The 17,052-nt window shown below is 47.2% G+C and overlaps 2 protein-coding genes across 8 annotated transcripts in view; one reads left to right on the top strand and one right to left on the bottom strand.

Moving 5' to 3' along the window:
- LOC144480744 (uncharacterized) overlaps positions 1 to 17,052 on the top strand; it is a 154,018-nt gene that overhangs the window by 79,063 nt on the left and 57,903 nt on the right. The window contains 1 exon segment of the mRNA XM_078200325.1: positions 7,454 to 8,221. Coding sequence (XP_078056451.1) covers positions 7,454 to 8,221 — 768 coding nt within the window.
- LOC144481015 (uncharacterized) overlaps positions 13,919 to 17,052 on the bottom strand; it is a 41,713-nt gene continuing 38,579 nt past the window's right edge. For 5 of the 7 annotated variants that reach the window (XM_078200643.1, XM_078200642.1, XM_078200645.1 and 2 more), the window contains one exon: positions 13,925 to 16,269. In XM_078200643.1, the coding sequence (XP_078056769.1) occupies positions 14,741 to 15,919 (1,179 nt within the window). In that variant the 5' untranslated portion in view covers positions 15,920 to 16,269 and the 3' untranslated portion in view covers positions 13,925 to 14,740. Of the gene's footprint in view, positions 16,270 to 17,052 lie in introns of all 7 variants that reach the window. The other 2 variants (XM_078200647.1, XM_078200649.1) reach the window with 2 other exon arrangements.

The following is a 17,052-nucleotide window of genomic DNA, read 5'->3' as shown; positions in this document are numbered from 1 at the left end:
TATTTGTAATTGTTTTGTATTAACGTATTTGTAATAAACAAAAAGAAACCAACATCTGTGAGTGGGAAAGATTGGATTGTCCAGCCAGTCCACCATATTGGCCGTTCGCTTTGCGTGTTGGCCAGTATAGTGTGCTCCAGGCAGGGGGCGGGCAGAGGATAAGGAGTTCAAGGCGGGCTTAATGCGCGCCTTGCGGTGAGCTTTTGGAAATGTGGCCGCTGGGAGGAACGCCTTGGTCGGCGTGAAGTTTCTGTTTCAAGTGCTTGGGTTCGTGACTTGTGCAAGAACTTTTTGTTTCGGCTGGGGCTTGTTGAATGCTGCTCTCGCTGGGATTCCTGTGCCTTGAAAGGTGTGGCCCGGGTGGATGCAATCTCGGAAGACCCAAGCCAGGGAGGAGCCATTTGGGAACTATGGTTTCGGAAGGTTCAGCCGCGGAAGGTGTGACCCCAGACGGTGCAGCCCCAGTGGGTGTGATTTTGGAAGATCTGGCCCGGAGTGGTGGACTTTGGAGGACTGTAGTTGAGCGTTGTCGACTTCGGACGGTGGAATGTTGATGGGCGAAGCTCTGGAAGGCGATGCCTCCGAAATGTTTCACAATTGTATGGTTGTTCATGGATTGTTTGTTATTGTAATATGTGGTTTTCCTGTTATGACAGTTGGTGGTTTGTTCCGGCCCCCGTCTATTTTTCTTGCGTTATTTGTGGCCTGGGGGGCATCCCCCCCTGGATGGAGTCACCCCCGGGGGGTGTGACATCCACTTGGGGAAAGTTCTGGGTGGTGAAGCCCCGGACATAGTAACACCAGAGGGATTTTTATTCTCCGGGAGAAAAATTGGGAAGGCAGGCCCGAACTGAGTACCCTGGAGAGACTCTCCCACCGCCCCGGCTGAAATTCCGGAAGGCAGTCCGGATTGAGTAGGCGGGGTGGTTTCCCCATGTCCCCCCTCCGGCTGAACATCCGTAAGGTGTAACCCCCGGATATGAGTACTACTGGAGGGTTGCATCCCCCGGCAGGTGGACAAACCCAGGGGACGGTGCCCTTATGCTTCAGTGTTTATTTTTTTGTTGTGTACAGTTGTAGTGTTGTTAATGTTTGTCGATTTGTAGATTATGATTTGTAAATGGAGGTGTATTTTGAGGGCAATGCCCTGGAAAACTGTAATTGACGATGAACCCTTCCGAAATGGAAGGTAGTAACTGATAAATGGATGGCGTTAGCCATTGGTAATGTATTTTTTTCACATTTGTTCTTTGTGTATTTGTAATTGTTTTGTATTAACGTATTTGTAATAAACAAAAAGAAATCCACCATATTGGCCGTTCGCTTTGCGTGTTGGCCAGTATAGTGTGCTCCAGGCAGGGGGCGGGCAGAGGATAAGGAGTTCAAGGCAGGCTTAATGCGCGCCTTGCGGTGAGCTTTTGGAAATGTGGCCGCTGGGAGGAACACCTTGGTCGGCGTGAAGTTTCTGTTTCAAGTGCTTGAGTTCGTGACTTGTGCAAGAACTTTTTGTTTCGGCTGGGGCTTGTTGAATGCTGCTCTCGCTGGGATTCCTGTGCCTTGAAAGGCGTGGCCCGGGTGGATGCAGTCTCGGAGGGCCCAAGCCAGGGAGGAGCCATTTGGGAACTATGGCTTCAGAAGGTTCAGCCGCGGAGGGTGTGACCCCAGACGGTGCAGCCCCAGTGGGTGTGATTTTGGAAGTTCTGGCCCGGAGTGGTGAACTTTGGAGGACTGTAGTTGAGCGTTGTCGACTTCGGACGGTGGAATGTTGATGGGCGAAGCTCTGGAAGGCGATGCCTCCGAAATGTTTCACAATTGTATGGTTGTTCATGGATTGTTTGTTATTGTAATATGTGGTTTTCCTGTTGTGGTAGTTGGTGGTTTGTTCCGGCCCCCGTCTATTTTTCTTGCGTTATTTGTGGCCTGGGGGGCATCCCCCCCCTGGATGGAGTCACCCCCGGGGGGTGTGACATCCACTTGGGGAAAGTTCTGGGTGGTGAAGCCCCAGACATAGTAACACCAGAGGGATTTTTATTCTCCGGGAGAAAAATTGGGAAGGCAGGCCCGAACTGAGTACCCTGGAGAGACTCTCCCACCACCCCGGCTGAAATTCCGGAAGGCAGTCCGGATTGAGTAGGCGGGGTGGTTTCCCCATTTCCCCCCTCCGGCTGAACATCCGTAAGGTGTAACCCCCGGATATGAGTACCACTGGAGGGTTGCATCCCCGGCAGGTGGACAAACCCAGGGGACGGTGCCCTTATGCTTCAGTGTTTATTTTTTTGTTGTGTACAGTTGTAGTGTTGTGTTAATGTTTGTCGATTTGTAGATTATGATTTGTAAATGGAGGTGTATTTTGAGGGCAATGCCCTGGAAAACTGTAATTGACGATGAACCCTTCCGAAATGGAAGGTAGTAACTGATAAATGGATGGCGTTTAGCCATCGGTAATGTATTTTTTTCACATTTGTTCTTTGTGTATTTGTAATTGTTTTGTATTAACGTATTTGTAATAAACAAAAAGAAACCAACATCTGTGAGTGGGAAAGATTGGATTGTCCAGCCAGTCCACCATATTGGCCGTTCGCTTTGCGTGTTGGCCAGTATAGTGTGCTCCAGGCAGGGGGCGGGCAGAGGATAAGGAGTTCAAGGCGGGCTTAATGCGCGCCTTGCGGTGAGCTTTTGGAAATGTGGCCGCTGGGAGGAACGCCTTGGTCGGCGTGAAGTTTCTGTTTCAAGTGCTTGGGTTCGTGACTTGTGCAAGAACTTTTTGTTTCGGCTGGGGCTTGTTGAATGCTGCTCTCGCTGGGATTCCTGTGCCTTGAAAGGTGTGGCCCGGGTGGATGCAATCTCGGAAGACCCAAGCCAGGGAGGAGCCATTTGGGAACTATGGTTTCGGAAGGTTCAGCCGCGGAAGGTGTGACCCCAGACGGTGCAGCCCCAGTGGGTGTGATTTTGGAAGATCTGGCCCGGAGTGGTGGACTTTGGAGGACTGTAGTTGAGCGTTGTCGACTTCGGACGGTGGAATGTTGATGGGCGAAGCTCTGGAAGGCGATGCCTCCGAAATGTTTCACAATTGTATGGTTGTTCATGGATTGTTTGTTATTGTAATATGTGGTTTTCCTGTTATGACAGTTGGTGGTTTGTTCCGGCCCCCGTCTATTTTTCTTGCGTTATTTGTGGCCTGGGGGGCATCCCCCCCTGGATGGAGTCACCCCCGGGGGGTGTGACATCCACTTGGGGAAAGTTCTGGGTGGTGAAGCCCCGGACATAGTAACACCAGAGGGATTTTTATTCTCCGGGAGAAAAATTGGGAAGGCAGGCCCGAACTGAGTACCCTGGAGAGACTCTCCCACCGCCCCGGCTGAAATTCCGGAAGGCAGTCCGGATTGAGTAGGCGGGGTGGTTTCCCCATGTCCCCCCTCCGGCTGAACATCCGTAAGGTGTAACCCCCGGATATGAGTACTACTGGAGGGTTGCATCCCCCGGCAGGTGGACAAACCCAGGGGACGGTGCCCTTATGCTTCAGTGTTTATTTTTTTGTTGTGTACAGTTGTAGTGTTGTTAATGTTTGTCGATTTGTAGATTATGATTTGTAAATGGAGGTGTATTTTGAGGGCAATGCCCTGGAAAACTGTAATTGACGATGAACCCTTCCGAAATGGAAGGTAGTAACTGATAAATGGATGGCGTTAGCCATTGGTAATGTATTTTTTTCACATTTGTTCTTTGTGTATTTGTAATTGTTTTGTATTAACGTATTTGTAATAAACAAAAAGAAATCCACCATATTGGCCGTTCGCTTTGCGTGTTGGCCAGTATAGTGTGCTCCAGGCAGGGGGCGGGCAGAGGATAAGGAGTTCAAGGCAGGCTTAATGCGCGCCTTGCGGTGAGCTTTTGGAAATGTGGCCGCTGGGAGGAACACCTTGGTCGGCGTGAAGTTTCTGTTTCAAGTGCTTGAGTTCGTGACTTGTGCAAGAACTTTTTGTTTCGGCTGGGGCTTGTTGAATGCTGCTCTCGCTGGGATTCCTGTGCCTTGAAAGGCGTGGCCCGGGTGGATGCAGTCTCGGAGGGCCCAAGCCAGGGAGGAGCCATTTGGGAACTATGGCTTCAGAAGGTTCAGCCGCGGAGGGTGTGACCCCAGACGGTGCAGCCCCAGTGGGTGTGATTTTGGAAGTTCTGGCCCGGAGTGGTGAACTTTGGAGGACTGTAGTTGAGTGTTGTCGACTTCGGACGGTGGAATGTTGATGGGCGAAGCTCTGGAAGGCGATGCCTCCGAAATGTTTCACAATTGTATGGTTGTTCATGGTTTGTTTGTTATTGTAGTATGTGGTTTTCATGTTATGATAGTTGGTGGTTTGTTCCGGCCCCCGTCTATTTTCTTGCGTTATTTGTGGCCTGGGGGGCATCCCCCCCTGGATAAAGTCACCCCCGGGGGGTGTGACATCCACTTGGGAAAAGTTCTGGGTGGTGAAGCCCCGGACATAGTAACACCAGAGGGATTTTTATTCTCCGGGAGAAAAATTGGGAAGGCAGGCCCGAACTGAGTACCCTGGAGAGACTCTCCCACCGCCCCGGCTGAAATTCCCGAAGGGATTCCGGATTGAGTAGGTTCGGGGTGGTTTCCCCATTTCCCCCCTCCGGCTGAACATCCGTAAGGTGTAACCCCCGGATATGAGTACCACTGGAGGGTTGCATCCCCCGGCAGGTGGACAAACCCAGGGGACGGTGCCCTTATGCTTCAGTGTTTATTTTTTGTTGTGTACAGTTGTAGTGTTGTGTTAATGTTTGTAGATTTGTAGATTATGATTTGTAAATGGAGGTGTATTTTGAGGGCAATGCCCTGGAAAACTGTAATTGATGATGAACCCTTCCGAAATGGAAGGTAGTAATTGATAAATGGATGGTGTTAGCCATCGGTAATGTATTTTTCAGATTTGTTCTTTGTTCATTTGTAATTGTTTTGTAATATCGTGTTTGTGCTAACCAACGGAAAATCTTTGCATTGTTTGTGGCCTGGGGGGTATCCCCCACCCCCCTCCCTCCTGGATAGAGTGACCCCCGGGGGGTGTGACATCCAGTTGTGGAAAGTGTCCGGGGCACCCAGAGGGGTAACACCGGGGGGGTTTTGTTCTCCGGGAGAAAAATTGGGAAGGCAGGCCGAATTGAGTATCCCGGAGAGCTTTTCCCACCGCCCCAGCCGAAAATCCGGAAGGCAGTCCGGATTGAGTAGGTTTGGGGTGGTTTTCCTGTCCCCCCGCCTCCAGTCGAACATCTGTCAGGTGGAACCCCCGGACCTGAGTACCTCTGGAGGGTTGCATCCCCCGGCAGGGGAAAAACCCGGGAGGCGGTGCCCTGGAGGGCGGCGGATATGCTGCAATGTTTATTCTTGTTGTGTTGTACTAATGTTTGTCACTTTGTAGATTATGATTTGTAATTGGAGGTGTATTGAGAGGGCAATGCCCTGGAAAACTATGACCGTTAGTGAACCCTTCCGAAATAGAAGATAGTAACTGATAAATGGATGGCGTTAGCCATTGGTAATGTATTTTTTGTGTATTTGTAATTGCTTTGTATTAACGTATTTGTGATAAATAAAAAGAAACCAACATCTGTGAGTAAAACACTTTCTTTTCTCCCCCTTTCCATTTCTTTTCTCATTCTGGGGGAAATTGGGGACTTGCAGCAACTGAAGGGAAAGGAAGTGAATCCAGGGAGGCTGCAGACTCTGGAAAGGTTGCCCCAAGTCTCTCTCTCTTAAAGACATTGACATCCTTTGCTCCCTCAGCTTGACACATTTATTTATCTGGCTAAAAGGATGGTCTCTTTCCTGATGTTCACAATTAAAGGCTGGTTTCCACCGGAGATGGCTGACATTTAAGGGAACAAACTAATAGAGGACAGAGATATGTCTAGTTTTGTTCTATTGTACAGATTAGATTTTATTTATGGTCCTGTAATAAAGTACATTTATTTGGAGAGAAAGCGAAGATGAGATGGGATTTTTTCACTCAAGGATCTGGTGAAGCTTTGGAATTCTTTACCTCAGAGGACTGTAAAGCTCAGTCATCAAGAATTTTCAAGTAAGGGTTTGATAGGTTTCTAGATATTCAAGATCATAGAAACCCTACAGTACAGAAAGAGGCTATTCGGCCCATCGAATCTGCACCGACCACAATCCCACCCAGGCCCTACCCCCATATCCCTACATATTTACCCACTAATCCCTCTAACCTACGCATCTCAGGACACTAAGGGCAATTTTTAGCATAGCCAATCAACCTAACCTGCATGTCTTTGGACTGTGGGAGGAAACCGGAGCACCCGGAGGAAACCCACGCAGACACGAGGAGAATGTGCAAACTCCACACAGACAGTGACCCAAGCCGGGAATCGAACCCAAGTCCCTGGAGCTGTGAAGCAGCAGTGCTAACCACTGTGCTACCGTGCCGCCCATGATATCAAGGGATATCAAGGGATCCAGGGGATACTGTGGAGAAAATGGTGCTAAGGTACATCTGGGCGGCACGGTGGCTCAGTGGTTATCACGGCTGTCTCACAGCGTCACGGACCTGGCTTCCATTCCTGGCTTGGGTCACTGTCTGTGTGGAGTTTGCATGATCTCTGCGTGGGTTTCCTCCAGTGCTCTGGTTTCCTCCCACAATCCAAAGATGTGTGGATTGGGTTGATTGGCCATGATAAATTGACCCTTAGTGTTGGGGGATTCGAAGGGTAAATATGGGGGGTTACGGGGATTGGAACTGGTTGGGATTGTTGTTGGTGCAGGCTCGATGGGCCTAATGCCTTCCTCCTGCACTGTAGATTCTATGATTCTATGAATGGTTGAGCGGACTCAATGTGGCGAATAACTGATTGCAGCTGCTTTGAGTTATGATTTCTGTGCTGGACAGGAAGCAGTGAGCATGGATCTGTCAATCAACCTGAATCAACACCTTCAGGAAAATTGGGAGGGTGAATATTAGATACAGCAGAGTGAGAATGGAGGGAGAGTGTGTGGGATGGAGATTTACAGCTTTTGGGGAATGAGAGGAAAGAATGCTCCACAGAAACTAGAACTGTGTTCTGAATTTCTATCCTGGAGTGACAGTGATGGTTTTTATAAACTCCTTTTACAGGATATCAGAAGGTGAAGATTTACAGACAGAAATCTCAAACCAAATATCTGACAGACTCACTCAATTCATCTGGACCCGAATATCATCGGCCTTTGAATCTAGAAGGAGAAATGTTTCTCTGTTCTGTCTGCTACAGAAGATTTTAAACATCAGCATCACTGGAAAAGCACCGAGACACAGACACACTCAATTGAGAGTGTTCCAGTGCACTGAGGAAAAAGCTTTAACCAGATACACAGCCTGAAAATACATCGCAGCATTCACAGCGGGGAGAGACTGTACTTGTGTTCTGTGTGAGTTTTAACTGATTGTTTAACCTGGAGAGTCACAAGGACACCCGCACCATGGAGAAACCGTGGAAATGTGGGGACTGTGGGAAGGGATTCAAAGCTCCATCTGATCTGGAAATTCATCGACGCAGTCACAATGGGGAGAGGCCGTTCACCTGTTCGGTGTGTGGGAAGGGATTCACTTTGTCATCCAGCCTGCGGAGACACCAGCGAGTTCACACTGGGGAGAGACCGTTCGCCTGCCCTCAGTGTGCGAAGAGATTCAGTCAGTTATCCAGCCTGCGGACACACCAGCGGGTTCACACTGGGGAGAGGCCATTCACCTGCTCTCAGTGTGGGAAGGGATTCACTCGGTCATCCAACCTGCGGACACACCAGCTTGTTCATACTGGGGAGAGACCGTTCACCTGCTCTCAGTGTGGAGAGGGATTCACTCAGTCATCCAACTTGCGGACACACCAGCGAGTTCACACTGGGGAGAAACCGTTCACCTGCTCTCAGTGTGGGGAGCGATTCACTCGATTATCCATCCTACGGACACACCAGCGAGTTCACACTGGGGAAAAACCGTTCGCCTGCTCTCAGTGTGGGAAGGGATTCAATGACTTATCCAACTTGCAGAAACACCTGCGAGTTCACACTGGGGAGAGGCCGTTCACCTGCCCTCAGTGTGGGAAGAGATTCACTGACTCATCCAGCCTGCAGATACACCAGCGAGTTCACACAGGGGAGAGGCCATTCATTTGCTCTCAATGTGGGAAGGGATTCAGTGTTTCATCCTCCCTGCTGAGACACCAACAAGTTCACGAGTGATTCAAGGGGTTGGATTCTGCTGTTGTTGTTTCTGCTCTCAATTACATCCAGGACTGCATTTTGTTCATTCTCACAGTTGGTCAATGGGGAGGGTCGGAGGGTTTCTTTCTGCTGGACTGGCCGGTCTCACAACTGCCTCCAGTGGGCTGATGCTCTTTGAGTCTTGTTGCGAATACCCGGTTTTAAATTTCACACGGATCACAGAGTGACCGGGTGTGAGGAAGTTCAGAGATATTTAGTCAGCATTTCTGTTTGAAACCCCCCAATGCCCATCCAATTCCCTTTGTAATTGTTTATTGTCTCCACTTCCTCCACCCTCGTAGGCAGCGAGTTCCAGGTCATTACCATTCGCTGCATCAAAATATTCTTCCTCACATCACCCCCCTGCATCTCTGACCCAAAACCATAAATCTGTGTCCCCCTCGTCCTTGTCCCGTCAGCGAATGGGAACAGCTTTTCTTTGTCCACCTTATCTAAACCTGTCAGAATCTTGTCCACCTCTATCAAATCTCCCCTCAACCTCCTTTGCTCCAAGACGAACAACCCCAGCCTGACATTGACAATAAAGAACAAACTAACAGAATATGTTACTGCCTGAAATCAAATGGGAATGTTTAATTTCTGTTTTAAAGATATTGTGAATATATTGTCCTGGACAATAAAGGAATTGGAATAACTCACCTTGGGTGTGGTTGAATGAAATGTATCAATCTGATATCCACCTACAGTCCAGTGAAAGTCTGGAATGTGTAGCTGGAAATCCCTCCCTAACAGCACTGTGGGTGTACCTACACCCCAGGCATTGTAGCAGTTCAGGAAGGCAGTGTTGGGGTTGACCACGGCCGGGGCAGCTACATACAGCCACATATTCTGTTATAATTGAAGGACTGCAGATTATAGGACTGGACTATTTTGACCACATTCCTGTGATTGCTCAGTTTCTGCAATCACGGACCATTAAAGCTGCCTAGCAGGGCCCCAACAGAGGACCTGGTGAGAATATTTACTCAGAATGAGTTCGAGTTAAATTTATTGAAGGACCATCTGGTGTTCAGCAGCTGAGAGACCCGAATCTGTGAACAGGGGGTCTGACCAATCGGCAAACAATGGTTGGTAGTTGGTCAAGAAATTAAGAAGTGTTCTCAGGCATGTTTAAATTAATTTATCCTAAATTTGTGATAAGAACTGTGAGGGATTTGTGACCCAATAGTCGGTGAAGTGACGGTATACTCCAAGTAGCACTGGACTGAAAAGCGGACCTCTGAGAGTAGATTCTAATGGTTATAATCTTACCCAAGCATGGCCAGTGAAAAATCAGAGCTCGAGTGGGGACCGGACAGGTTCTTACCTGCCATTTGGAAACTAAGAAAAAGAAACTTGTTGATAAAATGATTTGAGAATAGAGCCAACGTTTTGTGTCTGGACGACACTTCATAACTTCGAAACATTGGCTCTGTTCTCTCTCCGCAGATGCTGTCAGACCTGTTGAGATGTTCCAGCATTTTCGATTTTTGTTTCAAATTCCAGCATCCACAGTATTTAACTTTTAGGATAAAATGTTTACGCAAAACAGAGGGAGTGGTGGCAAAGGGAGAAAAAGGATAAGGATGATAAAGTCTGGGTTCTGATTCTCTGAGCCCATGTAGAATTTTTTTAAAAGAGTGAACCAGTTTATAAAGAACGGAAGTTACCCATCCCTAACAAAAACTGATCAAATTAAAATAATTACGTTGAGGAATATAACAAAAAAACTTAATAGATGAAGTTTAAAATCAAGTTTGTTTTATTGTTAGAGAAGTTTTTTAAACATGTGTAAAGTGATGTAATTGTGTGCCAAGTTTTTGCTGCTCACTCCCCCCCCCTTTAGGTTCTGTAGGAAAGTTAACCTTTTCAGCAGACAGTTCATTTGTTTTTAAATCGCCTGAAAATTCATATTTATTTTAGTTTATAATTGAAGATTTATGGGAATTTGCTAAGGTGGGCGTTTGACATTTTTAAAGAATAAGAAAGGGGTCTTGAGAAGCCAATTTGGTAGAGAGAGATGGAGGGAGAGATGTTTACAGAGAGGTGTTGAGAGCTGTTGGTTTTACAAGTTACCCCCGTTTGCAGAGCCGCCGCTTCATGCCCTGGTCTGAGAGGGAGAGAAGTCTGTTCAATTGTTAAAGTGAAGCTTTCTCCATTGAGTGTTAATCGATACTTTGTTTTTTATCTTTCTGACTTGTCACATTTTTAATGATTAATAAACTTTCTGAATTCACCATTTAAAGTGTTCTTTCTTGCCAGATGGTTAAGTCACTAGAACCTGGTGTGAATTACAATTAGGGAGATTATTGTAAACAAGAGAACCTCCATAAATTGATGACAGGAAGGCTATGGCAGGTGAGAACCTAGAAACTATCATTATCACGAAAGAGGTAGTGTTGGGCAAGTTAATGGGGCTAAAGGTAGACAAGTCTCCTGGTCCTGATGGAATGCATCCCAGGGTACTAGAAGAAATGGCGGGGGAAATAACAAATGCACCAGTGGTAATTTACCAAAATTCGCTGGACTCTGGGGTGGTTCCCGCAGATTGGAAAACAGCAAATGTGACATCACTGTTTAAAAAAGGAGGTAGACAAAAGGCGGGTAACTATAGGCCGGTTAGCTTAACTTCTGTAGTAGGGAAAATGCTTGAATCTATCATCAAGGAAGAAATAGCGAGACATCTGGATATAAATTGTCCCATTGGTAAGACGCAGCATGGGTTCATGAAGGGAAGGTCATGTTTGACTAATTTGGTGGAATTCTTTGAGAACATTACATGTGCAGTTGACAATGGGGAACCTGTGGATGTGGTGTATCTGGATTTCCAGAAGGCATTTGACAAGGTGCCACACCAAAGACTGCTACATAAGATAAAGGTGCACGGTGTTACGGGTAATATATTAGCATGGATAGAGGATTGGTTAACTAACAGAAAGCAAAGAGTGGGGGTAAATGGGTGTTTTTCTGGTTGGCGATCAGTGACTAGTGGTGTGCCTCAGGGATCAGTGTTGGGACCGCAATTGTTTATGTTTTACATGGATGATTTGGAGTTGGGGACCAAGTGTAGTGCGTCAAAGTTCGCAGATGACACTAAGATGGGTGGCAGAGCAAAGTGTGCAGAGGACGTTGAAAGTCTGCAAAGGGATATAGATAGTCTAAGTGAGTGGGCGAGGGTCTGGCAGATGGAGTACAATGTTGGTAAATGTGAGGTCATCCATTTTGATGGAAATAACAGCAAAATTGACTATTATTTAAATGGTAAAAAATTGCAGCATGCTGCTGTGCAGAGGGACCTGGGTGTCCTAGTGCAGGAATCTCAAGGAGTTGGTTTGCAGGTGCAGCAGGTAATTAAGAAGGCAAATGGAATTTTGTCCTTCATTGCGAGAGGGATGGAGTTTAAAAACAGCGAGGTTATGTTGCAGCTGTATAAGGTGCTGGTGAGGCCACACCTGGAGTACTGTGTACAGTTTTGGTCTCCTGACTTGAGAAAGGATATACTGGCTCTGGAGGGGGTGCAGAGGAGATTCACTAGGTTGATTCCAGAGTTGAGAGGGTTGGCTTATGAGGAGAGACTGAGTAAATTGGGGCTATACTCATTGGAATTCAGAAGAATGAGGGGAGATCTTATAGAAACATATAAGATTAAGGGAATAGATACGATACAAGCAGGGAAGTTGTTTCCACTGGCGGGTGAAACTAGAACTCGGGGGCATAGCCTCAAAATAAGGGGAAGCAGATTTAGGACTGAGTTGAGGAGGAACTTCTTCACACAAAGGATTGTGAATCTGTGGAATTCCCTGCCCAGTGAAGCAGTTGGGGCTACCTCATTGAATGTTTTTAAGGCAAGGATAAATTATTGAACAGGAAAGGAATTAAGGGCTATGGTGAGAGGGCGTGTAAGTGGAGCTGTGTCCACAAAAAGATCAGCCATGAGGCTCGAGGGGCCAGATGGCCTACTCCTGCTCCTGGTTCTTATGTTCTTCCCACAATCCCCACATTTCCATGGCATCTCCCTGTGACTGCAATTATGTTCCAAAAGGCCAGATGATTGGTTGAAGCTTTCACCACACCTGACTAAACCTCTGACTAACCTGACTAAAACTGAGGATAAAGTATTGGTGTCTGTAAGGGCTAAAACAATACCCTTGGCTTCCTTGTAGATCTGTGGCACCAAGTTCAAGACTCCTTCCTGAATCATCCTCTTGGCCTCTCGCCTGTCAACTGCCCATGAGAATCTCGTGTTTCAGAATGTTCACTGCTCATTCTTCCAAACCCAATGAGTATCGGTGCAACCCTTCCCCAAAAGACAACGAGTTGGATTCTGCGGCCTCACTTCCCCAAAACTGGAGAATTCCCCTCGAGGTCAAAGGACCTTTGTGTGGTCCACCCCCCGGCCTGCTACGATTCCTGTGGTGGGCGGGATGGGAGAATTCTCCCCTACACCTTCACAACCTTTCCTCAAAAGACAACACCTTCATCTTAGGAATGGGCCTGGTGAACTTTCTCTGAACTCATCCCAATGAAAGCATGTCATTCCATAAGTAGGGAGACCAAAACCGTACACAGTATTCCAGCTGCTATCTCAGCAATGTCCTGTGTAGGTGCAGCAAGTTCCCTTTTTCAAACTCCACCCCCTTGCAGTAAAGTCCAACACTCCATTTGCCTTCTTCTTTACTTGCTGTACCTTCATCCTATTTTTTCACGATTCATGTACAAGGACACCCAGATTCCTCTCTACGGCAGTATTCTTCAGTTTCTGTACATTTATAAATTGTTTGCTTCTCTATTCTTCCTGCCAAAGTGGAAAAGCTCCCACTTTCCCGCACTATACTCCATCTGCCATTTTTCTGTCCATTCAGGTAACTTATGTGTCCCTTACAGATTTTTTGTAATAACCTCACAACTTGCTTTTCTACCTATCTTTGTATCATCAATTCTGGCTTCATCCAAGTCATTGATCAAGGTGGCTGTTTTTCTCTCTCTCAGTTGTGGGTGATATTTGTCCCTATTCTCCTGGAAACTGAATGAATCTTGTTCCAAACTGGGTTCAATATCAGATATTTCAGGGAGTCTGGAATCATTCGCCCCTGAACCTACACTGGTAAAACCCCAGGCAGTTCCTCAGTAAGGATTTTTCTGGTTCCTCACCATATATTAGTCAGGAGACTGAAACCCAGCTTTTTTACAGTCCACTCCTGGAGGCCCCACTCCCTGAGCCGACAACATTCAGCAGTGTCAGTGCTGAAGTTTCACAGTGGGAGTGATTCCCAGAGTAACTGTCAATCAGATCACCATTGATGTCCAGGTTTGTGTATTTTTAGTTGTCCTGATGTCTAACACACACACATCAATAAAACAGGGAATTCCTGCAAACAAACTGCAGCTTCTTCTCTATCTGGAAATCCAATGTTTGTTGAATAATTGTCCCAGCGGTTAACAGGCTCCTGTGAACTCATCCAACTCGTATTTTAATACTGACTTTAACAAATATATTTTAAATAGGTTTATTTTAAATGAGTTAAAACCAGCCTTAAAATGGTATATATAGTATAACAACCATAGTACTTTTCAGACTGGAAACTTTAACCTGCTGTTTCACTTTCATTTAGGAGCAGATCCCAGTTTTACACCAATCTCTGATTCATGTATCCAGCATTCACTGTCATTCTAAAAGCAGAAGTTGCTGCAAAATCTCAGTAAGTCTGACAGAATCTGTAAAGACAGGAACAGTTAGTGTTTCCAGTTGAATGTGACTCTTCTTCAGTGTCAAAACATTAGCTCTGTTTCTCTCTCCAGAGATGCTGTCAGACCTGCTGAGTTTTTACAGCACTTCTTGTTTTTATTTACGAGTTCAGGACTCAGACAAGACAATCCACAATACAAATCTTACAACTGGGCCAGGGTTTATTAACATCAGCAGAAACAGACACCAATGAAAATGGTTGGGATCTCGATGAGATTAACAGCAAAATTCAGTCCTTGCAGTCACTCGTGAACATGATGGTGTTTCAGCAGGTGAGGTGACTGAGTGAATCCCTTCCCACACACAGAGCAGGTGAATGGCCTGTCCCCAGTGTGAATTCGCTGGTGCTTTATCAGGTTGGATGATTGACTGAATCCCTTGCCACAATCAGAGGAGGTGAATGGTCTCTCCCCAGTGTGAATTCGCTGGTGTCTCCGCAGGCTGGATGAATCAATAAATCCCTTCCCACAACTGGAGCAAGTGAATGGCCTCTCTCCAGTGTGACTTGGCTGGTGTTTTAGCAGGTTGAATGACTGAGTAAATCCCTTCCCACACTCGGAGCAGATAAATGGCCTCTCCCTATTATGAATTCTCTGGTGTTTCAGCAGGTCGGATGAATCAGTGAATCCCTTCCCACAATCAGAGCATCCTCCCCATTGACCAACTGTGAGAATGAACAAAATGCAGTCCTGGATGGAATTGAGAGCAGAAACAATAACAGCAGAATCCAACCCCTGTCATCACTTGTGAACTTGTTGGTGTCTCAGCAGGGCGGATGAAAGACTGAATCTCTTCTCACACACAGAGCAGGTGAACGGCTTCTCCCCAGTGTGAACTCGCTGGTGCATCCGCAGCCTGGATGAATCACAGAATCCCTTCCCACACTGAGAGCAGGTGAACGGCCTCTCCCCAGTGTGAATTCGCTGGTGTATCCGCAGGCTGGATGAATCACAGAATCCCTTCCCACACTGAGAGCAGGTGAACGGCCTCTCCCCAGTGTGAATTCGCTGGTGTATCTGCAGGTGGGATGACCGAGTGAATCCCTTCCCACACTGAGAGCAGGTGAACGGCCTCTCCCCAGTGTGAATTCGCTGGTGTCTCAGCAGGTGGGATGACCGAGTGAATCCCTTCCCACACTGAGAGCAGGTGAACGGCCTCTCCCCAGTGTGAACTTGCTGGTGTCTCAGCAGGCGGGATGACCGAGTGAATCCCTCCCCACACTGAGAGCAGGTGAATGGCCTCTCCCCAGTGTGAACTCGCTGGTGTCTCTGCAGCTGGTTTGACCAAGTGAATCCCTTCCCACACTGAGAGCAGGTGAATGGCCTCACCCCAGTGTGAACTCGCTGGTGTCTCAGCAGGCTGGATGAATCACAGAATCCCTTCCCACACTGAGAGCAGGTGAATGGCCTCTCCCCAGTGTGAACTCGCTGGTGTCTCAGCAGGCTGGATGAATCACAGAATCCCTTCCCACACTGAGAGCAGGTGAATGGCCTCTCCCCAGTGTGAACTCGCTGGTGTCTCAGCAGGCTGGATGGATCACAGAATCCCTTCTCACACTGAGAGCAGGTGAACGGTCTCTCCCCAGTGTGAACTCGCTGGTGTCTCTGGAGGCTGGATGACCAAGTGAATCCCTCCCCACACTGAGAGCAGGTGAACGGCCTCTCCACAGTGAGAACTCGCTGGTGAGTGCGCAGGGTGGATAAATGAGAGAAACCCTTCCCACACTGAGAGCAGGTGAATGGCCTCTCCCCAGTGTGAACTCGCTGGTGTTTCTGCAGGATGGATAACCGAGTGAATCCCTTCCCACACTGAGAGCAGGCGAATGGTCTCTCCCCAGTGTGGTTGCGCCGATGAGCTTCCAGCAGGGATGGGGCTCTGTATCTCTTCCCACAGTCCGCACATTTCCATGGTTTCTCCATGGTGCAGGTGTCCTTGCCTCTCCCTTGGGTGGACAATCAGTTGAAGCCTTGTCCACACACAGGACACTGGTACAGTCTCTCCCCGCTGTGAATGGTGTGATATTTATTCAGGCTGTGTAACTGGTTGAAGCTCTTTAGTCAGTGCACTGGAACACACTCACTCCAGTCTGGCAGTGTGTTGGTGCTTTTCCAGTCACACTGATGTTTGAAATCTTTTCAAATCAACAGACTGGACAACCATTTCTCCTTCTAGATTCAAAGGCCGATGATATTCAGCTCCCATGGAATATGACTCTGTCAGATCTGACGTGACGTTTGAGATTTTGGTCTGTGATTCCTCTTTCAATATCCTGTAAAACGAGTTTACAAAAGTCATCAGTGTCAGTACAGGATAGAAATTCAGAACAGACAATTCTAGTTTCTATCGAACATTCTTTCCTATTTCAGTCCCAAGAAGCTGTAAATCTCCATCCCACACACACTCCCTCGATTCTCACTCTGCTGTATCTAATATTCACCCTCCCAATTCTCCTGAAGGTGCTGATTGAATCTGATTGACAGATCCGTGCTCACTGCTTCCTGTCCTGGACACAGAGACCAGAACAAATAGGAGCTGCAGTCGGCCATTTGGCTCATCGAGCCTTTTAAACTATTCAATGAGATAATTCGTTCATCTACCTCAGCATCATTCTCCCCACACTAAACCCATATCCCTTGATATCCTCAATATCTAGAAACCAATCAATCGCTCTCTTGAAAGTAGTTGATGACTGAGGTTTCACTGTCCTCAGGGATTGAGAATTCCAAAGCTTTACCACATCCTTGAGTGAAGAAATCCCCCCACATCTTAGCTTTTGCTCCATCTTCTTGTCTGTTCCCCATAACCCTTGACACCCTTGTCAGTCAAAGATCTGTCTAACTGGAATATATTCAATGATCCTCAGCCTCCACTGGTCCCTGTAGAAGAGAAATCCAAAAGACTAACAGCCCTCTGAGGGAAGAGACGTCTGGAAATATATATATATACAGGGGGATCTTCATCAGTTGATCGGTTAAGGAAGTGGGCCGATGATTGGCAAATGGATTTCAGTACAAATAATACAGAGCACAGAGGCACAACCTCAGGCTAAAGG

The sequence above is a fragment of the Mustelus asterias genome, chromosome 30 (assembly GCF_964213995.1).
Source record: "Mustelus asterias chromosome 30, sMusAst1.hap1.1, whole genome shotgun sequence".
Lineage (NCBI taxonomy): Eukaryota > Metazoa > Chordata > Chondrichthyes > Carcharhiniformes > Triakidae > Mustelus > Mustelus asterias.
The sequence above is the reverse complement of the archived record's forward strand: the minus strand, read 5'-3'. Positions and strand labels throughout refer to the sequence as shown.